Raw genomic sequence first — 26,925 nt, 5'->3', positions numbered from 1 at the left:
AAGGTACTCTCACTCACCCTAGGAAAGTGCGGGGCCAAGTTCGGTGACCCCTCTTATGACGGGGACCGGACCAGGCAAAACCAAAACCCACCCTGTGCACCTGTATTCGTGTCCCTAACAAAAACACCCCCAGGCCAAGAAGCTCTGTTGCCACGTTCAAACTGACGTTGTATTACTGTACATCTTGAGCAGCCTCAAAACAGACGTGCATTTAGACCGCTTCGCTTCAGCGTCCCATTCTTTGCCTTGTCTCCTTTTTTTTCTCCTTCTCTTTTGACAGACCGCCAGTCTTTCCGAGGCTCCGATTCTTCTCCTCTCCTACGATATACCACTTTTGATATCCCGCATTGGTTCTCCCGCTACTAAAGTATTGATCCGATTTCGACCGATAACCCCTGCGCCACATTACCACTGTGCCCATATTTTTTCATCCCCCTTCAATTACGTCTGGGTCGTAAACCAGTCGGACAAGTTTTTGTGCTCTTGAATCCGAGCCGGCGATAATATCTTCCCATCGCCTTTCCCACGCCCGCCGGTAAACCTCCCTTCTCGGCATCACCACTTGATCCGCCCATCATGGCCGCTCCAGCTGCCACTGCTCCCCTGCAGCTTGACCCCAAATATGACGGCTATGACTTCCCAACCGTCGCTCCAGTCCCCGCCCCTGGCCACCCAGGCCACTTGACGGCTGAACAGCAGGCCCAGGTGTCGCAGCTCAGGCTCATGCTTGAGTCGCAGGGCTACACTGATCGTCTCGACACTCTGACTCTGGTAAGGCGCGCACGATTGGCGAACCATGGAAGTATTGGAGATGGAGGATGGCAGTTTGTAACGGGACGGTCTTGGCTAACATGGGATTGTTTGGCTGGTTAGCTCCGCTTCCTCCGCGCACGCAAGTTCGATGTCAATCTCGCCCTCAAGATGTGAGTTGTACTCTCGTTTCACCCCCCATTGCCCCAACTCCAAGTCTGGCAGTGCTGACCATACGTATAGGTTTGTCGACTGTGAGAAGTGGCGCAAGGAGACCAAGCTCGACGAGATTCTGCCGACATGGGACTACCCCGAGAAGGCCGAGATATTCAAGTACTACCCCCAGTACTACCACAAGACGGATAAGGTAGGACCTAGCTTCCGATTGGTCGGTGATTATGGATTGTATGCCCCTTTGACTGACTCTTCCGACACCACAGGACGGCCGGCCAGTCTACATTGAGCAGCTTGGCAACGCCGACATCACCGCCATGAACAAGATTACAACGCAGGAGCGCATGCTGACGAACCTGGCCGTCGAGTACGAGCGCGTGGCCGACCCGCGTCTACCCGCTTGCAGTCGCAAGTCCGGCCACCTGCTCGAGACATGCTGCACCATTATGGACTTCAAGGGTGTCGGCATCTCCAAGGCATCGCAGGTCTACGGCTACGTGCGCGCGGCCTCCAACATGTCGCAGAACTACTACCCCGAGCGCCTGGGCCGCCTGTACCTGATCAACACCCCCTGGGGCTTCAGCGGCGTCTGGGGCATTGTCAAGGGTTGGCTCGACCCCGTTACCGTCCAGAAGATCCACATCCTGGGTAGCGGATACCAGAAGGAGCTGCTGGCCCAGATCCCCGCCGAGAACCTGCCCAAGAGCTTGGGTGGTACCTGCACCTGCGCCGGCGGCTGTGAGCTTTCGGATGCTGGCCCATGGAACGAGAAGGAGTGGGCTCGTCCCCCCAAGTGGGAGACGAAGCACAAGCAGCAGGCCGCTGCTCCTGCAGCTGCTGCTGCTCCGGCCGCTACTGAGCCTGCCCCTGCCGCCGCTCCTGCTGCGCCCGCTGCTGAGGCCGAGGCTAAGCAGCCAGCTGCCGCTTAAGCTGGCCTGTCTTATGCGCAGTGTGTCCGACCGCAAAGGCGTTGCAGCCTGTATTGTTTGAGAGCGTCGAGATGAATAGGGTAATTGCAAGGAGTTGGGGAGAAAAGAATGGCGGCGGGAATTCTGCCAGAGATGAGATCCCTAGACTTGTTTGTTGGGGTTGTGCGGGAGGGCAGGTTTTACCAGGGTTGATACCCGCTTAGGTTTGACTTGTAAAGTTGTTGAAAAGATGAGACGGCACCGAAAGATGCAGATTATAGACATTTCTTCGTAGCCTTATATCCACCAGTCTTTTTATTCATTCAGTTGTTCCTGCACGCGAAACCATCCCAGTTGACCGGATCTTGCCATCAACTGGGATTCTTTTGCAACGATGATTTGGTGCTTCCACCTTGATCCAAGCTGTTCTTCTCATAAATCGTAAATTCCGATTTTCTGTTCCCGTCCAATACAACGCCCGACGCCGACGCAGACCGTAAGCCAGAAATATGGAAATAAATGTTATAACGTGTACCGCATTCCACCTCACCTTCCAGCAATTACATAGCTCCCTGCCGCCCGCGCACGCTCCATCCGCGCCACAGTGGCGGGCATATCCCTCTTGAGCCGACCGAGCCCCTCGACGGCGGTGCCGAACGATTCTGCAACCTCGTCATTCCTCTGCAGGACGCTGATCGCGGGGGCGGCGGCAGCAGAGCCCTCGTCGACCCCGCCCTCGAGGCTGTCCAGCATCCGCTTGCGTCCCTTTGCCCTGAGATCCCTGTCGACGTCGCCGACGCGCTCCTTCGCCGCCGCCAGGGCCGCCTCGTCCGCTGCCACGCCGGCCTTGAGTGCGTCCCCTACCCGCGTGGCCGCCTGCGCCGGCACGCGTCTCTTGAGCGCCGCGATTTCGCGGAGCAGCTCCTCCTCCTCGCGCAGCAGGTCCGGGATGCGGTCGCGTAGACGGGCGTCGAAGGGTTCGTAGACGACGTTTTCGTCTTCGTCTTCTGCAGCAGCGCCCTTCTTTTTGCTCTTTTTGCTGCCCTTTTTGCCCTTGTCTTTCGTCTTGCCGTTGCTCTTCTCCTTGGGTAGGAGCGATTCGGGAACGGGCAGGCCGTTGATGGAGACGTTAGGCGCGGCGAGGGCAAATGTGCGCGCGATGTAGTCGTCGACGAGCTCCTCGATGCGGGCGCGCAGGGCGTCCTCGGCATCGTCGTCGGCAAGCGGGAACGCGGCCCCGATGCTCTCGGCCGCGGCGCGCCGGACGTTGTTGAGCAGGTAGGTGAAGTCCTCGGGGGACTGCAGCTCGACCTTGCGGTGCGCAGAGGCGGCTGCGTCCATGATGGGCGATCCTGTTTTTGTGTTTTCCTAGTAAAATTTGCTTTTTTGACCCGAGTTGCGAAGAGAGCGAGGTGTCGTTGATTGACGTTGTCCAGTCGATTGAATTTGACTGTCTAGTTCAAAACCAATTGGATCCAAGATTTTAATGATCTAATCTTTGGAGGTTGAAATGTGGGTTTCGGGAAATATGCGATCCGTCCGGAGTTGACTGTTTTTTTTTTTTCGTCCCATGAACAATCTTAATTGTTCAACTTTTAATGGCGGCCAATAACGCAACCTTCAAGTATTTGTTTACTTTGAAAAGCTTCCGGCCCAAATGCGCCTTCACGATCCGGGTCCGTGCGCGGGAAGGAGCCCTGCTAGGATTTTGATAGGTGGGCTGTGAGGGAACAAGTGACGCCAGCGCTTGTTATCTACCGCCCAAGAAGCCTTATCGGCATAACTTCACTGTCGGAGCGGGGAGTTGAAGCTGCCAAAATGGGGGGCTCAGGTGGGGTCACGTTCCAATGCGACAATCCGGGGTGCTGCCTCCACACCGCAGCCCCTGTCCTAGTCTTTCTTCCATGGATCTTGAAAGTCTGGCCAAGGTATCTAGCCGCCTTTATGGTATACCACGTATACCACTTTGGACAAGGAAAACGGCGGCCTCACTGATTGTCATCAATGTGATTGGCCTACGAAAACCAAAAATGTCTTCGTATTTTTTACCTTGTGATAATCGTTCGTCCAAAAAATTGGTCGAACAACATGTGAACAAGATGACCACTCAAGGAAACATGAGTTTGCCAGGGGAACGCAGTCTACCTGCCTAGGTATTCATCTTTACTGTACACAGCCCGATATCTGAAGCCCTTTGATGAAAGTCCAAAAGCTGCCTTGCGATCAGCCGCGTCGATGTATCAATCCGTACGATATTGCAGTACCACTGGTGTATGTGCTTTTCCTCGTCACGATCTTTTGGGATCGCGCGGGAATAAGATATCGCAGTGTAAATCAGCTCGTAGCGTCCAATTTGTCTTGTCTTGCATTTGGCAGAGGCTGGGCTGGTGTCTATCCCAGCTTTATGCATTCAAAATGGTACGGACCGACTGTGCGCGGAAAAAACGAAAAACAAAAAAAAAAAAAAGCCGCCAGCCACACACGACACGAGCGCCTCGGCACCGACCTAGGTAGGCTTCCAAGCTTTCTAGACCTCACAAACCGTGAAAAAAATGGCCAGACCAGTCTGCCGTGTACGTAGTAGATAGATCTAGGTAGTTCGGCTAGATCTAAAGCCGCCCTTGCCGCCAATGGATCATCTATACAATTCTTGGCAAGCGTACGCGCTATATAGTCCCTGCTTTACCTACAAAGCAGGTGGCTACTGTCGGCCCAAAACGCCAGAACATTACCCCCGCGCCCAACGTGCAGTAGTAGTTGGATGAGGAGGCTAAATAGAAGGGGCGTCAGCTTAGCCGCCAAGCATTGCATGCATAATCTAACCCGCTAGTCTGTGGTCCCTCTTTGGTGTTTATTTTCTAATTACAACTTCTCTTGAATGAGTGGTGCGGCGATTGCTGTTGTTGTACGTGGTACAACAAGGCAAGTACCTAGTCCAAGGAAATCAGCCTATCTTTGGGTGGTCCCGCAACGCAATGTGGGACCTAGATAAAAAGAAGCATGGAACAACCTTGAGGAGCAGGGGTTGTTTTGGGTGGGGATGTGCGGGGTGGGCCATGTCATGAGCTCCTCCCGCCTGGGCCGTCGACCTACCTGCTGCACACAGTGCAGGACAGTACGTGCTCAAACAGGTACTCAGTACTGTATATAGTATAGTACGCTTTAACCTCGGGTTGGTCCGGGAGATTTGATTTATGTTTGTTGGCAAGGCAAGTGAACTCCGTAAAAAAGGGGAGCATTGCTTTTCACGAAACCTTGCGGCTGGCTTCAGGGCCTTTCGTACAGTCTGCGTACCACGGTAGGCCTCTCCGATTCGTTCCGCGACTACAACTTATACATAAGGTATCTAAACAGACAATAGTATCGAACTTGGACAACACCGACGCTCTCGCTTGAAGAGTTTAGCCTCACTCTTCTTGGCCCTATACACTTCAAATTCAAATTCTTCCATTGCATACCACAAGAATGCATAAAGCGTCAGCGGGTAACTAATTAATTAAATGTCAAACTTGCCAAGGTGCAATATGCCTTTTTTGCACTTTTGCCGATTAGAATAGTACCGTAGTATTTGGGTTTCCATAAAACGAGGGTTGCACCACGCCCCGGGCCATCAGATCGTAGTCGGAATTGTAATTGTACCCGCCGTCGATTCGGCTGACTTCTTGCTGACTGACTACCTGTCAACCCTCTTTTGGTTTTGCAGACATTATCGGAGTGGTATGTCTGAAAGCCTGTCTGCAATCGTTCACATGCAAGATAGTCAGTCAGCCTATCGTAAGAGCGCCTGATGTCAATCCAGGGTTCCGTCAGGCAGGCATGCAGCGTAACACCAGAGCTGCTGACACGAGTTTATTCGGTGATCTTCCTATCAACTCCCCAATCCCAATCCAAGCGCCCCCAAACAAAAGCAAAACAGAGGACAAAACAGAGCCGACAAAATGCATCGTGCCTAGGAAATAAGAGACTGGCCAAACCAGTGGTGTATAAAATCCATAGCCTGCCTGCCACTGCATACCCATATGGCCTGTTCGCATGCCGCTCGCATAGCACCAACCGAATGGGTAATGCAGTCACTGCTCAATGGAACAGAGCCGCACAGCCCTGATTCCTATGGTTGTCCGCCGATGTCTCGATAAAAAAACAAATTGGAGAGGATCCGCAAAGCAACCCATCATTTACCGAAACGCCATGAAAAAATAGTAGAAAACAGAGATAAATGTAATAAGAAGAGAAAGGGGGAAACAAAAGTGTTGGTATTCTCGCGAGAATGGTCAAATAAGGGCTCTATGTTCCGCGGGGTATGATATGATGTCGTTAAAGGCGTAGGTGTAAAGGCATTTTGATCGTCAATACAAGTGTATGTGCACTTGGTGTCGCCATATTCGTGACGATGTAGGAGAGGCGTCTATTGTGGGAAAATGGCATTGATCTCCTCGTCGGTTACGGTGATCTCGTGGACAGGCTCGCGGCGTTGGTCCAGAGGAATGTAGTCGTGGTCGACATACGATGGGAGGAAAATTTCTGTTTGCCAAAACAACCTGTTAAATCATGCGAGTAGTATAAGAATAGTGTGTCCGATCATGAACTAACCTGGGTTCCATATGTAGCCTTGGCTGGCGACAGTGTAGGAGATCTGGTCGGGGACAAGGTTCGTCAGCGACACCTGCCAAGTGGTTGTTATGGATACTAGGTCTAGTAGTGGCTTACAAGTCTTGGAGGCCCTTCTGGGTCACCGATGTTGATAACGGTGCACTCCTCTTTGAGGATCGCCGAGCCTGTTCGAGCAGTCAGTTTCTCGCCCCATTCCCGCCCTCGGAATTATTAGTTAGCACCTACTGAGAAGGCTGGGCCGCCGTTCGTGTATCAGCTTCTTTTGCTTCTGTGCTGATGGTGAAGGAGTCGATTGTGCCGACTGTGGTGTCCTTGGAGAGCTCGAGTAAGACGAGGACGAAGAAGATGAGACTCGGGCCGCCGGATTGGAAGGCCTATCTCGGCGGTCGGTCAGGCCTGACGGAATGGCGATAGACTGTGTAGACATGATGCCGTCTAGAGTGATAAGGCAATCGTCTTGGGGGTTGCAGCAGTGATTTGATGCTTGAAAGTATTGAGTACGAGAGAATGAGTCGAAATGCGAATGTTCTGTTGGCGAGAACAAGAGTCAAGAAATTGCGAGGCGCTGAGGGAACCACAGAACGGTGTGGGAGTTGCTTCTGAGGAAGCGGCGGAAAGCGGGCCTAGAATTGCCCGAACCGGGTCAATGATTGATTGCTGGCTGGCAAGTTGGATAAGGATCGGGAGTGTTCTGTGGCTCGGACGAGCGAGCAAAAGGCGAGGCAGATGAAAGCAACAAAGAAGATAAAACAAGAATGAGTTAAAGCAAAGGGTTCGTTAATGGTTGAAACGGAAAAGTTTTTGGAGGTTGGAAGACAAGGCTGTCCAAATGTTGGCTGGTCGAGAGGAGAGATGTGGTGAATCACACCATCCCGCTTGGCTCCGGTGTTGGTTCGCCTGGCGCTGTGTCGGCTGCCGCTTCTGCTGTTGTTGAGAGGGGAGCCACCCCCACAGTGTGATGACTTCAGGCGGCAACAGTCTGCAAGGGTCCTTTCCTGCAACGAGACCTCCGACAGATGGGGGCTTTTGTTCCCCACCTCATTTATGGATCTCCATCTCCACATTCAAATCCTTGGTCATACCGAGGACAGTCCAGGCTCGCCGCACGATATGCTCCGGTCGTTTTACAACTAACTTGAACGACGGCGACGAACGTCGATGTGGGCTGTCTTTTCAAGTGTGATTTGAGTTAGCGGCGCGCCACTGAAGTGTTTTTGTTCGTATTGGATTTGACAGTTTGTCATTTGGTCTACCCACAGATGTCAAGCTGTGCTGAAGTCGGGGCTTTCCATTGATGATTGAGCATCACAGCGGTTAACTACGCTAGGTATGGTCTGAAAGTACCTACGACGTAGCAGATAGAACAGGCATGTCATCTTGATTTAACCATGTGAAATCAACAACAAGCTTCAAAACAAGAGCACAACAGGCATGAAGTACTCCCTTGAGATAGCCTTCAGTTAAGTACAGTTATTATTGCGATATTTTGTTTTCGCAGGTACAGTGCAAAGCTTGTATGTAGGATGCGGCTACGACGTTTCCAATGACCGAACAATTAGCAATTAAGTTGTGTATGACTACATGCCTTTGGTCCGAACAAAATGAAGAGTTGCAACCTTCGAGAAAATCCCGACTGAGAACCCGTCCAAAACGATGGCTTGGATGGATACAGTTAGTTATTAAGGTCGGTCCATCGTCTGAAGAATATACTACTATGGTACAGCAGAAACCAGTTTTCTTTGGACGGTGGGTTATTTGTTTGCTTGGGCCCCGATCAACGGTGCTACTCAGCCTGACTCGACATTTCCCAGTAACCTGCAATGCCGTTGCATAGCGGTATTACTTCAGTTGTGTTTTCAACGAGAAAAAGCATCGTGGGATGGCAACTTGGTCTTTGTATCGTTGCATATCCGCCTTGCCGCGCACTTTTTGCTCCAATTTTGTTTTCTCACATGTGTTTTTTTTTTTTTTTTTTTTTTTTAATTACCGGTATAATCATAGCCTCGAACTACCAATATGGGCAATGATTCGAGAATTGTCATCACTATTCCATATGTCATCCGATTAATCACGTGACTGGTCCCCATCGAGACACGGCTGCTGGCCCGTGAGTGGTGCTAGGCTGACAAGCTTCGTAGTCTTCAAGCGTGCGGAGCTCAACAACAACATGCAATGACCCGGGATATATCCTAATCAACAACAACTCATCTCTGACAATCAGTTGCACCTCGCACCCCACGACTATCACGATCGACACCCGGTCATCGATTAGCGACAACCTAGACTCATCGCAGATAACATCGGAACCCGAGGGCATCTATCACAGCGGTATCGACGTGTGTCCAGTTCTACTACTTTCCGCCACCATCAATTACCACCGCGTGCGTTGATTGCAGCATAAACAGGCTTAGCCGCAAAGATGGGCGACGTTCTCGTGGAAAACTCTTCCAACTACACTCCCCCACACAAAAAAGCGGCCCCGTCCACGATTCCTAGTATCGAGAACTTTGAAGGGTTGCCGACTGAAGGCGGCGATGATTACGCTACTCTGAAGAAGCTCCAGAGGCAGCTTGAATACATCCAGCTTCAGGAGGAATACATCAAGGATGAGCAGAGGTGCGTTGGGATCGGAGATCAAGCACCACTGCGGCAATATTCTTGCATCAACTAGCTGGATTCAATGAAGCTGACGAGTCGTTCTCGCCGTGTTTAGGAGTTTAAAGCGAGAGCTTGTGCGTGCGCAAGAGGAGATCAAGAGGATTCAGAGCGTTCCACTGGTCATCGGCCAGTTTATGGAGGCGATTGATCAAAAGTAAGTGGCATCTATGAGTGCGATAGTGCCCCATGGGACGGCGGACTGACTTGTATCCTAATAGCACCGGCATTGTGCAGTCAAGCACAGGCTCCAACTATGTCGTCCGGATTCTCTCCACCCTCGACCGTGAGCTGCTCAAGCCATCGTCATCAGTAGCACTCCACCGCCACTCGAATGCCCTCGTCGACATCTTGCCTCCAGAGGCCGACTCTTCGATTGCCATGCTTGGCGCCGACGAAAAGCCCGATGTGACGTATGCCGACGTGGGAGGCCTCGACATGCAGAAGCAGGAGATTCGCGAGGCTGTCGAGCTCCCCCTCACACACTTTGATCTGTACAAGCAGATCGGTATCGACCCGCCGCGCGGTGTGCTGCTGTACGGACCCCCCGGTACCGGAAAGACGATGCTGGTCAAGGCGGTTGCCAATAGCACCACGGCCAACTTCATCCGCGTCGTCGGTTCTGAGTTTGTCCAAAAGTACTTGGGAGAGGGTCCCCGCATGGTTCGTGACGTTTTCCGTATGGCTCGTGAAAACGCCCCCGCCATTATCTTCATCGACGAAATCGACGCCATCGCAACCAAGCGTTTCGACGCCCAAACAGGTGCCGATCGTGAGGTTCAGCGTATTCTGCTCGAGCTTCTGAACCAGATGGACGGTTTCGACCAGACTGCCAACGTCAAGGTCATTATGGCAACCAACAGGGCCGACACTCTCGATCCTGCCCTTCTCCGTCCCGGTCGATTGGACCGTAAGATTGAGTTCCCCTCTCTCCGCGACCGCCGTGAGAGACGTCTCATCTTCGGCACTATCGCCAGCAAGATGAGCCTCGCGCCCGAGGTTGACCTTGACAGTCTCATTGTTCGCAACGACCCGCTGTCCGGTGCCGTCATCGCCGCCATCATGCAAGAAGCTGGTCTGCGCGCCGTGCGGAAGAACCGCTACAACATCATTCAGAGTGATCTTGAGGATGCCTATTCCAGCCAGGTCAAGGGTACCAGTGAGGACAACAAGTTTGATTTCTACAAATAAGCGACGGACTTGCTTAGATTAGTGGTCAGGGGGTGGAAGGAGGAAGCATACGATGGTCTCTTTGCGACCCTTGAGAGAAGCTCTTATTCTCGCTGCAGAGGGGATTCATTCGCTCTTGCGAACCAGGAGCGCATGGACACCGTTGAATCAATGGTCAGTGGAAGCATGGAGGTCCGAGTCTGGTCCTATCACCTGTAACGATAAAGACAGAAAAGGCAACTTTTTTATTATTTACCAGCTAGATGGGGTCGGTTGGGGTTCTGGGGTCGGTACAACGTTCAATCGAACAAGGATAACTTTGGTCAGTTTTCACGCATAGAGTCCAACAAGAGCCGTCCTAGACTAGCAGTTGACTCAAGAGGTCATGACTACCTCTTTCCCGTTGTTTTCCTCGTACTTGGTAACTCTGCCACATAAGTTTTGCATGTGCAAGTTGAATAGTAAGAAGAGAAAAATAAGTCATAAAATCAAGAACGGCAGAGTGGATACGTTGCACGTCGAAGCAAAGACCGAAGTCTTTTCACGTCAACAAGGTTTGAAGGGGAGAGAAGAAAAGACCAGATGTAAGTAGCACAGGTACAAGATTTCGAAAACAAAATATTCACGGCATTCACCCGAAAGATTCAAATTATTTTTGTACAAGAGGAGCCTGGGGCCTTGGGGTCTTTGGGTCTTGTTCATCTTCCTCTGAAATACAACACATGACATAACATCGGAATATGCAAATAGCTTAAAGTAGGTAGGTAGGTATTTTGGGTCGAAAGGATCACTACGCCATGCCAAAGAAATAGAAAACGCCCCCAAAGAGTAATGTCAAAATAAATAATAAAGCAGCTGGGAGAAGATGACGATGCTTCCCTCCGGGTATATCCTCCAAACCTCGTCTGTTCCCCCCGACTCCAGTACCTTGTCCTTTGCATGTTGCGTTGCCCGAAGGCGCTCCATGGGAACAAGGTAATAGAGAATCCCAGAACAAAGAAAAAAAAATCAAGCAGATCAGAAACTCCTCGCTGTCTTGTAAAAGCCCTGCCACAGAATAGCCACCAAGAGAAAAACAAAAATGCAGGAAGTCTATGGATCTGCTCATAACCTTGCGCCCCCAAGCAAAAAAAAAAAAAAAAAAAAAAAAAAAAAAAAAGACAAAAGCCAAAAGAATCATTACCCATTAGGACCGATCCACCAGCGATGGCGGTCTTTTTCGTTCCCATTATTGGCTTCAACCATGTCTTTTTAACCATTTGTAGCCACAAGCAAGAAGTAAAGCAGAAGGCCCGTTCCATTTGCCACCCGGTCTATGAAAAAGCAAAAAGAAATGTCGCTCTCATTGTTAGTGCGCTTGTTGGTACAGGACGAAATTTGTACAAATGCTATGATGTTGGAAATATGTTTGCTGTATGGACTGGGATGCTTCCCAAACCTGGCGCTGGCAGTCAACCACCGGCACGCAGTTGAAGAACCTGCGGCGATGGTCTGGTAAATCGATTAAGCCTTGACGAGGCCGACGAGCATCATGAGTTGATCACGACGCCCAGTTCGAGAAGAAGTCGCACAAAGCGAGTGTGGAGTTCGATAAAGAAATCGGGAAGGCCAACAAGCTCCGGTAGACCCCTGGCCCGGGGAGCACTGATGCTACCTCCGAATCCAGAGCCCATCCTTCTAGAGATGCCGTTGCCGGCCGCGGCAAGAAAGCTGCTAGTTCCGGGGACAACAGCGGGGCGCTGGTCAAAGGCCGACATCCCGGGGTATTGCGCGTTCGAGACGACGGGACTCGCAACTACGCTTTCCGCAGCTCGCTCGGCTTCGGCTTCCGCAAGACCCTGGATCCAAGCTGCAAGGTCTCTAAATGCAGCAGCTATGAAGCCAAATGGCTTCATTGCCTGTCTCTCACGGTGCGTAGAGAGTGCCAAGAGGGCGTAAACTCGCTTGTGGCCGCGGGCATGTACGTCGGGTATGCGGAAAATATAGGCTGTCGTGTAGCCAGCGGCTGGGTCGCCAAAAAACATAGGGCCACCCGAAGCAGCTGCGCCAGTGCTATGCGTGGTCACAAACGAGGCTGGGGAGTTTGGTGCTACGTTTGTTCCGAGGTTAGGGGACACGCCTTGATAACCTCCGGCCGGTGGGGAAGTTGCCGGAGCACGCGGTAGCATTTCAAATGACAAAGTACGTAAGCACGAGTTGCGAACTATCTTAAAGGAGCGTTCTCCTGGTTCGTGGGTCGAAGTGTAGTGGACATAATGTGTATGGCTCCTTCGCGTGGCTGAGCTGCTGGCGCTTGATCGAGAGGTAGTCGACGTAATCGTGCCGGTCCGCCTGTGCCTATAGTGACCTGCTTGAGCAGTCTGCGGTCCCTTACTCCCAGCCTCCTCGGTATCTGATGAGGAGGAAGAGGTGGTCTGCGAGCTTCTTGCCGAGGTTGCACCCGAGTCAAAAACCCTAGCATAAGGTGCTCGCGTACGCAGGACTGGGCCTCCTGCATCTATTCCTGTATCGTCCGAAGTACCTTCCTGCCGGCGTGGTAGAGTCATGGCACAATTTTCGCAGGGGTTGGCACGCCGAGTGTCGTAAGTCTTCCGGAAGCCCGAGTCCTTCCCAGACGTTGGCTGTGGGCTAACCGGAGGGGTTTCCACCGCTGAGGCCAGGGGTGTGGCAGTATGCGATGTGCTTCGCAGTAATGAGGCCCGTGGCGTCGGGTTCTCCCGTTCGGAAGCGGGAAGCGACGCACTCCTGCCACCGCCGAGATTCATCTGGCCCAAGGCTTCTGAGATGGCGTTTGCCGTCTGTGCTGAGAGCTGTGCTGACGTTTGCGCGACCGACTGTAACCGCTCGCCTGGGAAAGGGAAGTCGGAAGGGTCATCTTCGTAGCACGTGGAGCATGGGACTGGTATCCCTTCGGTGACCATCAAGGGCCTCGGCCCATGGACGTCGCAGTAATGCACCAGGCAAAGCTGTAAAGTAGATATTAACATCTCGATTCTCATTTGCATTTAGGCAACGAGGTTGGCCATGGTGGCATTTATTCTGGGTACAGAATCACGGAAGTACAGTCTAGGCAGGAACAATAAAATAAAAAGACAGGAAAATCTTTGATAGGGAGAGAAAAAACATGCTGGCGGTAAGCAGACTCAAAAGTAGGAAGACGAAAATACATGGTAAGTAGGTAGGGAGCACGAGGGGTCCAGGTTGAAGCGGTGAGACGGCAGGGCAGGTGATGCGCGATGTGTTCACAGCAGCGGGCTAGAGACAGCAGTCGCTGGGGCAGATGAGCTCAGCAAATTGTATTGGGTGACGGCAGCACGCGCAGCCACATTCCTTCTAACGGATGGATGTGACCGGTGTACCAGGACCATGGGATGCGCTGTATTTTTGGATGTACCAGTCCAATACCAGTCGAACGTGGGGGTTATGTAAGAGAAGTGTGTTGCGCGCAGTCAAGGCCACCCAATGGTTGTATGGATTTTGATGTAGGGGGGGAGGTGTGACTGGTACCGGAACCAGGGTGGCATAAAGTAGATCGACGGCTACAATGAAAAAAAAAAAGAAACAAATCGATGCAAGGGATTCGAAGGCAGGAGTGAGTGGTTCGGAAAGTGTAGAAGGAGTTATAAAAAAAAATAAAAAAATAAAAAAAGACAAGTCAAGTCAACACTTACTATCGACGTCATGATGAATTATTAGATGCGGCACGTTTCTTGGTGCAATGTAGTGGTTTCCCCGAATAATATGGTGTTGTTTGCGTGACGCTGACGCAACCACTCTGTATGCAGTCTCGATCAAGTGTTATGCTTGAAGCCGGCTGGTGGACAGAAGAGATTCAAAGGCCCTAGACAAAACGACTGTAGACAGAGCTGCAAAGTTTTATACTGCGGGTGAGCCGAGCAGCAGTAAAACGACAGGTGGTTTTCTCTCTTTCCCCCGTCGAGCCACAAACCAATAAAAGAAATAAAAGGAGCGAATACAAAATAAAGTGAGAAGAGTCGTATCTCGGTCAAGGTCAAGGTTCGCCGTTGTAGCTATTTGCCTTCAAGCGGGATTAACCCAGTGTTATCACTCGACCGAGGTGGATTCTGTTAGTCAACCAGGAATAGAAATGATTCCCTTGTCGTAAAGTTATTAATGCCACAGCTAGTCAACGACGCTTCATGCACTGCACGCCAGCCTGCTAGTAGTGGTCTAGGATGCGGTCTCGAAGAGCTATAGCTTGGCCGATGGAGTCTCCGCAAATTGTACGGGCTCCAAGTTAATAGACGGACCGGACTGGTCTCCGGTTGCTATAGTGAAAGGCCGGGACTCGATCGCTGAAAAAGAAGGTCGTTGGATCGTTTTGTGGGATGTTCCCCAAAACCTCAAATCAATGTTCGTCCTGGGCGGAGAGGGAATATCAAATGATGATGCATACAACCGCTCAAACTCTTTGCTTATTGGCTTCTGTTGTATGCTTAGCGCATCGCGACCAGCCTACCAGAATCCATGATGGCAAAGTCTGATAAGAGCGGTGATGGGAAAATAGACAAGATCGGGTTTAATGTAAGGTAGTTGAAGTTTAAAGGTAAGAAAATAGTAAAAAGTCGGCACCGTCCAGCGCTGGTGTAAGTGGTGTGAGGCGTAATTTTACGAGATGCAAGTCGGCAGGCGTGTGATGTGATGCTGACGCCGTTGTCGGAGCAAAAAGGCGGGAACAAAGTACTGTTTGTAGGTAGTTGGTAACAACCTTGGTCGTCGGATGCTACTTCGGAAACGTCGAAAGGGAGAGGTTCGTTAAGCGCTGATTTTTTTTCTCTTCTTTTTTACCCCCGATCGCCGTCGGTGATTTGCAGATTTGCAGATTTGCAGTTGGAGGTGATTGGAGTCGTCACAGAACGTATATTTGGAGTAGGCAAGTTAGGGTAACATCTGCTCCGTGTGCAGACGGAAAGATTGCAGAGTAGTGCGAGACGCGCGTATTGTAGGTAAGGCCGGTGTGTAATCTTCGTATCGTGACTGGTCAACTATGGGGAATTTTGGGACCGGAAAATGAGGACGCTTGCTGGCGGAAGCATCCAAATTTAACGTAAAGTGGCGGCGGGGGAGGTCAAATACTCGGTTCCCTCGTGGTAGTGGGCTAGGAAGGAAGCTGAATCGCCGCTGGGTAAGCAAGCTTTCACGGCAGGGAGTGGTCCCGAGTGCATGGATACCTACTCCAGCGCGCAGGGATATGTGGCCTTGCTTTCTTTGAGAGGGGTGTAACCAAAAAGGAGAAGAAACGGAGAGAAATAAAAATATAATAAAAATAAAAGCAGAGGACGGGACGCTACGCTGTGAGTTTGAAAGGCTAAAGTGACCAAGAAGCACTTCTTTTTCCCAGATTGTTGACGAGAGGATATTTTGTGGGTGGGTTTTCCCGTTCCTTTCCAGAAAGTTGGGGGGGAAAAAGGCAACAAGGGACGACAATAGATGATGGCCGTTCACTCCAAGACAAAAAAAGGGCCAATTATCCAAAATACAAAAATCAGATAGATCGGAGCGTGTAACCGAGCGCGTGAAAGACTATTGGAACTCTGGTTCAAGCAAATACATTGACTAGACTAGATAGAAATTTAAGTCAAAATCCGGGTGAGCCACATAAACCAAAAGACTCCATACTTTTTACTGGGCTTGGTGTCTCTCCTCCCTGGCCGACTGCGGCTCTCTTTCACCTTTTTGGAGTAGGAATTCGGGATTGCTACAGAAAGCACCCGAAAAAAGCTTCCAGAAACCGCTGACACACACAGGGGTTTCGGGCCGTTGCAAACTGTTCTCGAGTGGGAATGGGTGGAGTTGCTGTTGATGGATCGGGTACATGGGTACGTGCCGTCTTTTGGGCGCCTTGGATGTGTTTGGTTCCCAAAGCAAGCTAGAGCTATTACCGGGCACCCAGTCCGGCAGGTAGGTACTGTACCTAGGTACATCCTAGAGTACCTACCCATGGAGGCTAGACTACAGGTTTGCATTGGAGTGAGGGGCCAGGGTGGATTGGGGTTAGATTTTCTCGAAATGGTAGTCATGTCGCGCAGGCTGCAGTAAACATGTACCTACAGCATGCGCAAAAATGCGTTGATCCTTGAATGTGTGTTCAAAAGTCCATCAATCCAGTGCGTACATTATCCATGAGGTCAAAAGATCGGATGCGCTAGGCGACATGCTTGGCCACTTTACTAGTTCTAGATCTAGTTCTAGGTAAGGTATCTAAAGTATGATGTATGTATGGTAAGATATTATTTACCTTATCTAGCATTGCCTACTCGGGCACCTACATGGTAAGCGCAAGGGATCAATTGGCCTGGCCCTGCACGCATAATCACGGACGAGATTGCAGATCGGTTGCGCAGCGGGAGAATAAAAAAGAAAACGCAAGTCAAAAAAAAAAAAAAAAAGATGAGACGAACGAAGTGCACTCGCCTTAATGCTCCCAGCCGAAAAAGCAAAGGACCGACTGACGGGCTTGGAAGAGCTGACTGACCCAGGTTTTCAACACTTTTGGTTAGGATGCGTCTGGGATGGACGGGATTGGCCAGACGGAGGTTGCATACTGCTACAGGCACATCGAGGTTGCAATGATGCTAGGTGAGGCTCTTGGCGTGGTATGACATTCAAATGTTAGCCATGTCTTTTCTTTGGCTTTGAGCGTTTGGCGATGACAATAGTATCAAGTTTCACAGCCGGCCCCTGTGATAGACACATGCAGTGACCCGTAATCTTTGCGACAATTCCAATTGCACTTCCATTCTTGATATTTCCTTATCTTTTCCATCTCTGTAATGTTTCTTCTTTCTTTTCTTTTTTTAATCGTTGTGTAACACCCCAAGCCTCTTTGGGCAGAGAAACTTGTTTCAACCGCATGCCCGCAGCTCTCCCGGTGCGGCCACGTGCAGACAATCAGCAACAATCGCAGCTGCGGAGTATGATACATCATAACGGGATAATAATACGCGCAGACTAATTTTCTATATCACTTCATATTTATCATCATCATTTCTTCTCGTTCGTGTGTGTATCGCGATCGCCAATAACCATCGCCGCAAACACCATGGCACTCTATGAACCGAGGCCTTGCTGTCCGGGACTGAGCCATCCGTGCTCCCGTCTGCTGCCTGCTGAGAGTGCTACCTAGTATTTGTGTCAGCTGGCGCAAGGGTCAGAAGGTTGAATACTTTGTTGTCCCCGTATAAAGAATTGAACCCCAGGACGGCATCTATCGCAGCAGGTACCCCCGTTGAATACTCCATTGCCCCGGACAGTGGCTGTAGACCATGTGATGGTCCGAAAATCGCAATCTTCCGTCCAGACCCTCATGTCCGTTCCTGGCCTTCGGTAGCAATGAGACCCCTCAAACAGCTTACAGTACCTAACCTACCTACCTAAGCATGGGAGCTGTCTCTCGGCAATGCCACATGCTGGATGTTAGCTGCCTCATCTCGTCTTTGTTTTCGTCACATCATGTCATCGATTTGAGCTTTCTCCTTTTCAGTTCTGACAATATTCTGTCGGCAGTCTGGTTTTCGTCTAAAAGAGACCACCCACCAACCCAAATAATGTGCGGGGCCATCCGCATTTCCTTTGGTTGCCGAGGGATGGGATCGCACAAGTTAACGTAACCACACAAACCCGCCCAATATTCAGGTACGGTACCGAACCGGTTCCAGGTCATGGATTTTTCTTTCCTTAACCAAGTTTAGCGTCCTTCTCTTTTAACCCACTAGAACACACAAACAAAAAGACCCGCGTTCAGCCCCCCTCCCCACATTAGCCGCGCCAGCTTTGCCCAGGCCGAGTGGGGGGGTGGGGGTAGGAGGAGTGGAGAACATGCCTGTCCTGCCATGTGCCAACGTTACCCGCGCCGCGCCCAGTCCCGGGTTGGGCACCAAAAAGGAACAAGCCAAAGGGATTACTTCGGCAGGTGTCCATCCAAGACCTGGAGCCTTTATTTCCTGTTGTCTCTTGAGTCACGGTCTCATCTCCCATCGCCGAATATATAAGAGAAAAGCTCCACCCCATTAGGTAAAATGGAAACTAGGGCCAGTCCATCTAGTCCATACAGGCCTAGTACATCCCTTGAGAAAAAAAAAAGTCGCTGTCGGAAATGCCCGAATAAGCGAACAAGCGAACAGGCCCTTGACAATTTTGTGTTTAACCCAGCATCTCGGTTTAAGCGGTTCGCTTCACCCAATTGCGAAATCTCGAACGATGCTGGAGAAACCTCTCCGGGTACCTCCTGGTTTGACGCGGGCGAGCCGAGGAATCGTCGGGATGTCTGGACTGGAATAGGTATAGCTCCAGGTACTATGTGGCAGTTAAGCATGTGATGCGTTCTCTCTCTCTCTCTCTCTCTCTCTCTCTCTCTCTCTCTCTCTCTCTCTCTCTCTCTCTCTCTCTCTTTTGTTCTCCTCCATAACCCTCCCCTTTCAATAAAACTCTTAACATGTCACACAACCCAGGTGTTTGATTGCAATCAGCCAAAGACCGGAAGAACTGGTCGAGGTTGTGTCACTGTCCAAAAAATACCCTGAAGTGCGGGAGCGTCGCTACCGGCGTACCGTTGTCGTGACCCCTACGTACGTGCACATGGTGGTACAGGGGACTCTCTTTTCGGTGGACGTGTAGTAGACCACCGGTGTAGATTAATACGGTACCGGTTTTTCAACCACCCTGTCTACATTAATGACCAGAAGGTCTCAGGTAGTTAGGTGCTCGATCAGGCAGTCGGACCGCCAAAGCCAACGGCTAAAATTTGACTTGATAGAATGAGAAGAAAAATAACAATACTAATAATAATAATAATATATATTGTATGAGTTAACTAGCAGGTTGTCTCAAGAGCAATAACATGCGACAATTAACGGCTGAACGACACGGATGGTCCAGGGATGAACTCTTTTGGCAAACAAAGATCTTGGACCTCCGAATAGTAAATGCATGCAGCCAAAATGTCTGTGTGTTCGGCGCATGCCTCCCCGCATCAGCTTTCCCCTTCCCTTATTTTTCTTCTGAATTTTTCCTCCTCTCCCATTTGCCATTTGGCAAACAAGGGCGCATCTTTCGTCATCAGTGCGACGTCCGCTGGGCCACATGGGAAATTCGAGGGGGATCCTGATCGACAAGATGCAGCAAATGGCATGCGTCTTCCCGCCCTGCCTCTCTCTCCCTTTCTCACTCACTCTATGCCCTGCCCTTTTCTTCTTGTTCCTCTTCCATCTGCTGTAGGTATACAGATTCGGAATAGCACTTCATAAGAGGGGTGTGTACGTGCCCAGATGTCAGATTGGGGCGACTGCCGCACCTGTCGCCCGCATTCTGCTTTTTCTTGCTTTTTCGCTTAGACGGCCCGTGATGAGGGGGATTGGCAACGTCACACACGCACCCCAAAAAGTCGCCCAGCGGTCTAATGCATCTCGTTACCACTTTTTCTTTGTGTCATTTCATTTCGTAGCTTCAGCGACGTCGGATTTTTCCCGATTTCGCGGGGAACCCCGCGATGTTCAGACGCAGAATTTATCTCGTACCTGCCTTAGTATATGAGAAGGGGACAAGTCCAAAGTAAAAGAAAAAGAAAGAATCGAAGATACAGCGAGGTAGAATAAAATATAAAATACACCAAAACCCTAAATCCTAGCAAAATCAAGCGGGGACTATAAGCATGGCATCGTCCCCATTCCCGTTAGCCGCCTCTGTCCGCATGCACGACGCAACCTTTTCTTCCCCTACCCTCCCCCCGATTGCTCTATAAGGAAAAAAAAACGCATGGTAAGCGAGCGACATCCAGATTCTGCAGCCCTGTGGCTTCAACGGCCCCCCAGAGAGAGTCCAGCTTGGCCATGCACGTCGGCGACCTCCTACGAACCCCTTCCGGGATGCAAGAACCTCTTTTTCCCAGAAAGAGTCGAAAAGATCGCAAGCGACCCTCCTTTACTTTTCCTCATGCCGGACAGAGAAGAGGAGGGAAAAACTGCCGGCAAAAATGAACAGTCATCGTCTCATTTCCTGCCCGCCTCCGGCAGGTCGCGTATACCCGAAAGGGGACATGTACCGTAACTTGCGCCCCTGCGCCAAGACGTATGTAGAACCAACGGTCAAGCGAGCGCACACACACACACACAACCCTTGGATGTAACCCTCCTTTGAGGTGACGCATTTGATGAATACGTCGAGCAAGGTTTAAGGAGGTACGCTACCGACGATACTAGGTAGTTTGATGATAGAAGATGTGCTTTTGACGTGGGATTTTCCTTGGACTATTATAGAATGCTTGCAGGGCACTATCGTTTATGCAACGAGGACAGGCACCATTGCTTAGGTTTGGTTGTATAGTATTTATCTACTGAGGGATAACAAAATGGACCCCCTAAGCGGGCTGTAGAGGCATATCACGTCTGAGAACTCTAGTTTTGAAAGGATGCAACCCCCAACTATCATGCTTGAACGATAGCATGCTCACTGCAGGTGAAGAAAGAGTTATGAGACCAACGCCTCCAAAACGCCCAAGTCCTATACTAGACGGGAAGATTTCCATCTCTGTCAAGTATCACGCACCAGATGAAATAAGTCTGTAAGGGAGCAACAGACGAAGTGAAAGCAGTACTAGAATAAAATAAAAACCCGCTGTTTTGATGCAAGGTATATCCGGTATGCTTGTAATGGAGAAAACAAGAGGAAGAATGGGCTAAGGTATGCTAAAACAGACAACGCTCCAAAGAAATGTTCTATCATGCCGCCGTTATCACAAGGTCCTCTTAAACAGAAGAAAAAAGAAAAAAAGAGAAGAAAAAAACCAACAGTTTCGGTGATAGACCGAAGGGATATCGAAAAGAAACAAGACAGACGCATAGTAACCCCCCTTATCAAAGACGCCTGGCGGACATTAGCCTGGCCTAGAAGCTCCCAACCGATCTGGTTCTGCTCTATTGCCCAACGAAGGGATCGCCCTCGTGCCTCTTGGCTGCCGGCTCCCGGTCCTCCTCGACCCCGTACTTGTCTTGCCACAGCTTGCGCATGACCTGGTAGATAAAGAGGTACTGCGCCTCGGCCTGCACCATGGTCCTCCGCTGCTCGCGCAGCTGGTTGACGACGCTGAAGATGAGGTCGTCGTCGTCGTCGTAGCTTAAGTCGAGATTGCCGTTGTTTCTGTTGTCTGGGGTTGCCGTGACCATCCCGGACGCGGGAGGTCCACCGTTCCGCCTGCTCCTCCGTCCGTCATCGTAATTCTCCAGCAGGCCAGAGTCCAGCTCACGCATCAGATGCTCGAGCGCAATGAAGGTGCCCGATCGACCGACGCCCGCACTGCAGTGCACGATGCGGGGGTTGTCGACGTCAGCGTTCTTCTCGCGCGACAACCGCATCAGCTCAAAGAACGAGTCAAGGTCCTCCAGGGCCGGGACGCCAAAGTCTGGCCACTTGGTGTACAGGAAGTGGTACACGATACGCTCGTCGACCTCGGGCTCGGACGCTTCCATACCAGTCGTGCTTCCCCCGCTCGAATGCACTCCAGGTGTCGTTGCCGTATCCCTCTCGTGGTTTGTGTCGGGAAACATGCTTTGCGTGGTGAGCCCTGCTGCTGGTGATGCTTTGGTCGGCGACATCATGATGACGTCCTCGTCCTCCACCGATGCCCCAACGGAACTACCCTCGGAGCTCTTGCCGTTCTCCTGTGGTTGAGGTGTGGTAGGACGTGTAGTACGGCGGTGAACACGGATGACAAACTTGCGCAGCTCAATGGCGTCCCCCGCGCTAGTCGGCTCGATAGCCTCGCAGCGCACCGTGGCGCGGAACCCGTCGGCAAACTCGTCGGACAAGCCTATTTCAAGGGGCGGGTCCTCGGGCGATCGCGGGAAGTAGGGGTAGCACTTCTCGGCCGGCCCCTCGTGCGTCTCGGTCAGCATGACAATAACGGCGGGACTCCGCAGCTGCTCAACCACCATGCGCCAGACGTGCTCGGCCGAGTTCTTCTTGGGCCCCTGCATGGCTATATACCGGCTTGCGTGTTCGTCCCCCACCCGCGTCGACAGCGCAATGGGCGATGCGTTGATGTAGTCAACCTTGCCCAGTGGCACCTGCAACCTAACCCGGTTATTATGCCATGGCTGCACGTTGATGTAGCGGTCAAGCTTCTTAACTGTCGTGCTGGTCGGCACGCGCGCCCACTGATATGAGGGCGCCGGGTTTTGGATTGACAGCTGGAGTCGGTTGCGCTCAAGCCAAGTGAGGTCCTGGAACTTTTGCTCAATCTCTTGCTGCGAGTGGGTCAAAAAGAAGGGAATCCTAGGTGCTGAACTTGCAGCTGCCGCAGTACTGTCGAAGTAGCCGGACCGGCGCTGCCTGCAGCCATCATCCGTCCCAATCGAAGGGCGCGATTGTGAAAAGGAGCGGTTTGCCGGCAATTCTGATGCGGGATGCATTGCTGAGAGAGGCGACCGAGGGGCCATCTGGGAGCCGAGGTGAAAGTTGTGATGTTGCACCGAGGCTGCCGATGGTGACTGTGGGAGCGAGGCGGGAGGCGAGGAGCGGGCGCGCTTGGCCGAGGTGCGCAGATTCGCGAGGCCGCGAAATGGCGAGGGTTTCCTGCGCTGCTCCGGAGCGGGCTGCTGTGGCACGAGGGTTTGGTTCTGAGAGTGAGGGGATGGTGTGCGCGAGGCACTTCCAGTGCTCCTGTCGTCTCCTGTCGATGCTGCTGCTGTCGGCGTTGGCCCAGAGGCATCCTTTTTGCTCCGGCGGAATTTGGAAAAGCGCTCCATCTCGAAGAGGGCGCGCTTCAACGTAACAACGCTTATGTACGGACTAATGATCCTGGTACTGGCTGGCAAAGCCGCGGTGAGGCGTCTTGGTGGTGGTGTTGAGTTGGCAACCTTTGCGACGGCGGTGAGGGGCAATAATGCTCGTAGGCTCTGGGAAGATTCGGGGTAGAGAAACCGCGCAGCACCTCTGTTTAAGGGGCGCGTCAGTGAAAGCGCGCTGCCCAGGTGCAGGCGGCCTCTAGGCGCCCAACGAAAAATATTGTTTTACAAAAAAATTACTGAATTCGAACCGTGGGCGGAAAGCCCGATCTCTAGTCAGATTCAGCTTGAGTCGAAAATGGGTCGAACGAGTGTTAGCGTCGCGCCTTACGTCGTTCTTGCTCGGATAAATGCTGGGATGATCGTCGTATAAAGTCTAGTATAGACTAAAAATAAGAGCGTCGGCGAAAAAGAAACTACCCTCCGGCCGCAAAGATCCCGGGCTGGAGATGACTTGGAACTTGGAGTCTTCAAGTACTAAGCCAACCCAGGTACTTTAGGCGTTGGGTAGAATTAGAAAGGATTTCACGTCTCCAGATCCCTGATGGAGTCCCAGGAAAGAACTACCGTCGGTGGGGCATGGCGCAGTCGTCATCCGTTCTTAGTAGAGTCGCACTGCTGGAGAATCGCCTGCCATTCAGTTTGTTCACTTTGTTCCAATGTAATGTAGCATCGCTAAAAGGGGTGATGAGGGGCAGGCGGGGAGCAGTTGCTACCGTTCCTGGCGATCCACTTGGGGCGCAGTGCAGCTTGACATTGGGATTTGACATGGGGTTTCAGTTACTTACCGTACAGTAGGCCATTTATTTCTTTACCTATTCATGGGATTCTTCAGCTGCTCAAGCCAACCATGCCAATATCGTCATAGGGCGGAATTAGCTATAGATGATCTTGAGCTTTGAATGTCTATCCGCGAGTGAATCGATGATTGCTTGTCTCGCCCTGTGATATCTAGCAAGTCGGTCAATTGACAAGCCCAGCAGCAAATCAATCGCAGTACAGACACAAAACAGTAGCCCACAATCGGAGAATATCGTTCGTGTCCGGCTGTTCGTCAAGCCCGGATCGATTGGCGTCTGGTTTCCCCGATCTCGGCACTTTTGACATCGTCCACAAAAGTAAAAGAAAAAAAAAGATAAAGCCTCAAGATCCATTGCAGCGTAACTTTTCGCTGGATGAGCTGGGCCTTTGTCAAGACACAGCCACCGAGCCACGACATGAACCCCGTGTAACAGGCAGGGATGATGAGTTTTTATTTTCTACTTCGTCTCTACCATTTTATTTCTAGAAAATGCGACGAAATCCTGCCCGTCCCTCTGGTATCGGCCAAAATTGCTGTCTCCGTCTTGCATTCAACGTCATGAGACGAAAAAGCATGAACCGGCCGAGCGAGCTCTTAATGAGGCTGCGTGCCCGAATGAAGCAATTACAGAGCTGTTGTGAAGCTTAGCCTAGTTCCAGAGTCTAGGATTATCTAGACCCGTGAGGCGCGCGGTCGCCATTAAGCTTGCAAACTAACTGTTCATAATATTTTTGTACATAATTAACGGCTGTTGAAATCAAGATTCGAGCAGGTATCAACCTTGAAGTACATCCTCCCCCTAACCTTTTTTGTACACTACACGACAATAGAAACATCGTCAAACACAAAATCCTACATTGCCAAGAAGGAGGGGAGAAACTTTACAACGACGCAGTACTCGCAGAATAAACGGCCGTCACGTTCCTCCCACATTCAATCCTCTGCTCAAGTCCAACCTTGCGCCCGCGGCCACCCTCTCCAATGCGCGTCGTTTTGGCCGGTGCCAGCTGGAACCGCTGCCCATCGGCGGCGGCGGGATTTCCGGTCCTGGAGTTGTCGAGAGGCGCGATGCGCAACGGCTCGCTCACATTGCGACGCTTGCCCGTGCCGAGCTGGTAGAACTCGTTGCCACCCCACCACATGACGTCGGATCCCCAATTGCGTCCGCTGCCAGGCGCCGCTGCGACCGATGTAAGATTGTCCATGACCGCGGCGGCATGCGTGGTTCCGACTGACAGAGCCCTGATCCCGATTGGCACCATCTGCTGTGTCCTGTCGTCGTATTCGGCCATGCCGGACAAGGCCTTCATCTTGGCCGGCGCAGTCGACATGTGTATCCATTTGCCGTTGCCCAATTCTCCCTGGAGCCCGGCGCCACAGGACCATGCCTCTGCCGTTGGGCGGCCGTTAGCTGGTATGCTGGACGTGGTGAAGAATGAATTCGAGCCACCGGCTGCAATCGAAGTGATCTCGGACCTCTGGACTCCACCGCTGGTCAAGAGTCGAGTGAGTGGTACAGCCTTGGGGGTGTCAATGGTAGGGCTTTGTGGGTTGACCTCGAAACCAAGCTGACCGGAAGAGTTGTCACCCCAGGCGTGGAGATTGGAGTTCTTGTCGAGGGCTAAAGAGTGGTAGTTGCCCGCAGCAATCTGGGAAACACCCGCGGGGGGCAGTCCCTTCACTTCATGTGGCTGGTCGAACGGTCCCTTTGGCCTAGTGAGCCAGGTTAGACCGGGAATTCCGAGCTGGCCCTTGGATGGGTAGTTTGCAGTGCTGGAGGCGGCAGAAAAGACGCGACCATGCGAGGTCAACATCAGGCAATGGTCCAGCCCGCTCTTGATGTCCACCACCTTCTCACCCCAACCCAGCTTCGGCGGAGTCAGTTCCCTGTAGTTGATCGAGTCGGACGAAGGGGTCCACAAAGAAATCCCTGACTTCGCGGTGGCCTTGGCTCCGGCGAGCTGGTCCGCCTGGGCAACGGGTAATGAGTAGACGGCGCCGCTTCTAGACAAGGCGATAATCCGGTCGCTCGACAGAGCGACCTTTGCGACATCTTTGCCCCTCAGAGTAGGAGTCGGTGTTGTGGTCGTTGGCGAGTAGGCTGTACCCCACTGAACGATATCACCCTCCTCCGTCACGGCCACGCCGAAGTTCTTGTCGAGCTTTAGGTCTCGCAGGATCTTGCCGTCAAAGTAAGGAATCCTGGTGGGAGTCTTGATGATCTGCTCATCCGAATCCGGCGCCACCACCTTGCCAGAGTTGGATCCCCAAGCGTAGACCCCAGGATTCTCCCAGCTCCGCTCGACCTGCAAGTTTGCTGCAGGCCCGTCCATCAGCTCAGCCGGCACCGGTCCCTTGGGAACGGGTGCAGGTTTTTCGGCGACAGCCTTCTTTTTCTTTTCTGATAATTCATCCTGGTTGTTATTTCCGTAAAAGTACCACGCGGCGCCAGCCGATGCCACAAAGGCCGACGTCAGCCCAATCATCTTGCCGTATCCGCCGCCGCTTTTGGCTGGTGAGCCGCTGGCGTGGCGCACCCATTGAGATGATCTATTTGTACGTGATTGAGTCCGAGCCGCGGCCCGCCAGCCGGAGTGGCGAAGTGCACTTCGATACATGGTTGAGGGGTCACCAAAAGGCTTGCATGCAAATGCTTAAGGTATGTACTTGAAATACAGACAAGGTACCGTGATTACCTACCTGACCTTGGGTCAGACCAGTTAGTTGTTGTGCTGAGGCGGGGACAAAGCCGTCGTTGTAAAAGAGTTTATGATCTTCAAACAAATTGATGCCGTCATACAGACGAGTTTGAGTTTAGTGCATCATTAATGTGCTTGGGGTGAGCTACCATCTATCGGATCATGCCGTTTACGGTCTTTTAAAGTGACATTTTATAGCAGGTCCACTCCATCCCAACCGCGAAGATTTCCAAAAGCTCATCCCTGAGTGGTTGATCGCTCCATGTTGCCATCACGTGACCTCGGAGCCATTTAAAACTTGCCCATGTTTCGTTTTGCTTTGATACGACGTACACCCGTAACGAAATCATTAAAGT

At 51.7% G+C, this 26,925-nt stretch overlaps 8 protein-coding genes across 8 annotated transcripts; 3 read left to right on the top strand and 5 right to left on the bottom strand.

The window, feature by feature from the left end:
* The first annotated feature begins 116 nt into the window (after positions 1-116).
* Positions 117-2,172, top strand: MGG_00905 (Sec14 cytosolic factor). Its single transcript, XM_003718007.1, has 4 exons — positions 117-771; positions 874-923; positions 994-1,117; positions 1,191-2,172. Exons 1-4 carry the CDS (start codon positions 577-579, stop codon positions 1,851-1,853), a joined length of 1,032 nt encoding a protein of 343 aa, XP_003718055.1. The 5' UTR covers positions 117-576; the 3' UTR covers positions 1,854-2,172.
* Positions 2,014-3,496, bottom strand: MGG_00906 (uncharacterized protein). The gene has a single exon (XM_003718006.1). The coding sequence runs from the start codon at positions 3,171-3,173 to the stop codon at positions 2,379-2,381; it is 795 nt and encodes a 264-aa protein (XP_003718054.1). The 5' UTR covers positions 3,174-3,496; the 3' UTR covers positions 2,014-2,378.
* A 2,101-nt stretch (positions 3,497-5,597) lies between these two features.
* On the bottom strand, positions 5,598-7,311 carry MGG_00907 (uncharacterized protein). The gene is made up of 4 exons (XM_003718005.1): positions 6,669-7,311; positions 6,540-6,607; positions 6,423-6,465; positions 5,598-6,353 (listed from the first exon to the last, which is right to left on the bottom strand). Exons 1-4 carry the CDS (start codon positions 6,868-6,870, stop codon positions 6,238-6,240), a joined length of 429 nt encoding a protein of 142 aa, XP_003718053.1. The 5' UTR covers positions 6,871-7,311; the 3' UTR covers positions 5,598-6,237.
* Positions 7,312-8,443: 1,132 nt separating this feature from the next.
* MGG_00908 (26S protease regulatory subunit 6B) lies at positions 8,444-10,632 on the top strand. Its single transcript, XM_003718004.1, has 3 exons — positions 8,444-9,059; positions 9,157-9,255; positions 9,320-10,632. Exons 1-3 carry the CDS (start codon positions 8,863-8,865, stop codon positions 10,287-10,289), a joined length of 1,266 nt encoding a protein of 421 aa, XP_003718052.1. The 5' UTR covers positions 8,444-8,862; the 3' UTR covers positions 10,290-10,632.
* Positions 10,633-11,411: 779 nt separating this feature from the next.
* MGG_00909 (uncharacterized protein) lies at positions 11,412-15,354 on the bottom strand. The gene is made up of 2 exons (XM_003718003.1): positions 13,940-15,354; positions 11,412-13,234 (listed from the first exon to the last, which is right to left on the bottom strand). The coding sequence occupies exons 1-2, from the start codon at positions 13,949-13,951 to the stop codon at positions 11,798-11,800; spliced, it is 1,449 nt and encodes a 482-aa protein (XP_003718051.1). The 5' UTR covers positions 13,952-15,354; the 3' UTR covers positions 11,412-11,797.
* On the top strand, positions 14,760-15,904 carry MGG_17343 (uncharacterized protein; the record flags this gene model as incomplete). The annotated part of the gene is made up of 5 exons (XM_003718002.1): positions 14,760-14,813; positions 14,983-15,039; positions 15,195-15,235; positions 15,566-15,583; positions 15,783-15,904. The coding sequence occupies 5 exons, from the start codon at positions 14,760-14,762 to the stop codon at positions 15,847-15,849; spliced, it is 237 nt and encodes a 78-aa protein (XP_003718050.1). The 3' UTR covers positions 15,850-15,904.
* A 4,826-nt stretch (positions 15,905-20,730) lies between these two features.
* MGG_00912 (uncharacterized protein) lies at positions 20,731-23,717 on the bottom strand. Its single transcript, XM_003718001.1, has one exon. It carries the CDS (start codon positions 23,027-23,029, stop codon positions 21,200-21,202), a length of 1,830 nt encoding a protein of 609 aa, XP_003718049.1. The 5' UTR covers positions 23,030-23,717; the 3' UTR covers positions 20,731-21,199.
* An 800-nt stretch (positions 23,718-24,517) lies between these two features.
* Positions 24,518-26,694, bottom strand: MGG_00913 (uncharacterized protein). Its single transcript, XM_003718000.1, has one exon. The coding sequence runs from the start codon at positions 26,486-26,488 to the stop codon at positions 24,752-24,754; it is 1,737 nt and encodes a 578-aa protein (XP_003718048.1). The 5' UTR covers positions 26,489-26,694; the 3' UTR covers positions 24,518-24,751.
* Positions 26,695-26,925: the final 231 nt, after the last annotated feature.

Source organism: Pyricularia oryzae, chromosome 5 (assembly GCF_000002495.2).
Source record: "Pyricularia oryzae 70-15 chromosome 5, whole genome shotgun sequence".
Lineage (NCBI taxonomy): Eukaryota > Fungi > Ascomycota > Sordariomycetes > Magnaporthales > Pyriculariaceae > Pyricularia > Pyricularia oryzae.
Note: the sequence above shows the minus strand (reverse complement) of the source record. Positions and strands in the feature narration are given on the sequence as shown.

Coding starts and splice junctions, on each gene's coding strand:
- MGG_00905 (XM_003718007.1), top strand. CDS start 577: ATGGCCGCTCCAGCTGCCACTGCTCCCCTGCAGCTTGACCCCAAATAT. Junction 772..873: donor GTCTCGACACTCTGACTCTG/GTAAGGCGCGCA, acceptor TTGGCTGGTTAG/CTCCGCTTCCTCCGCGCACG. Junction 924..993: donor GTCAATCTCGCCCTCAAGAT/GTGAGTTGTACT, acceptor CCATACGTATAG/GTTTGTCGACTGTGAGAAGT.
- MGG_00906 (XM_003718006.1), bottom strand. CDS start 3,173: ATGGACGCAGCCGCCTCTGCGCACCGCAAGGTCGAGCTGCAGTCCCCC.
- MGG_00907 (XM_003718005.1), bottom strand. CDS start 6,870: ATGTCTACACAGTCTATCGCCATTCCGTCAGGCCTGACCGACCGCCGA. Junction 6,608..6,668: donor ACGGCGGCCCAGCCTTCTCA/GTAGGTGCTAAC, acceptor CTGCTCGAACAG/GCTCGGCGATCCTCAAAGAG. Junction 6,466..6,539: donor CAGAAGGGCCTCCAAGACTT/GTAAGCCACTAC, acceptor GTCCCCGACCAG/ATCTCCTACACTGTCGCCAG.
- MGG_00908 (XM_003718004.1), top strand. CDS start 8,863: ATGGGCGACGTTCTCGTGGAAAACTCTTCCAACTACACTCCCCCACAC. Junction 9,060..9,156: donor TACATCAAGGATGAGCAGAG/GTGCGTTGGGAT, acceptor CGCCGTGTTTAG/GAGTTTAAAGCGAGAGCTTG. Junction 9,256..9,319: donor ATGGAGGCGATTGATCAAAA/GTAAGTGGCATC, acceptor GTATCCTAATAG/CACCGGCATTGTGCAGTCAA.
- MGG_00912 (XM_003718001.1), bottom strand. CDS start 23,029: ATGGAGCGCTTTTCCAAATTCCGCCGGAGCAAAAAGGATGCCTCTGGG.
- MGG_00913 (XM_003718000.1), bottom strand. CDS start 26,488: ATGTATCGAAGTGCACTTCGCCACTCCGGCTGGCGGGCCGCGGCTCGG.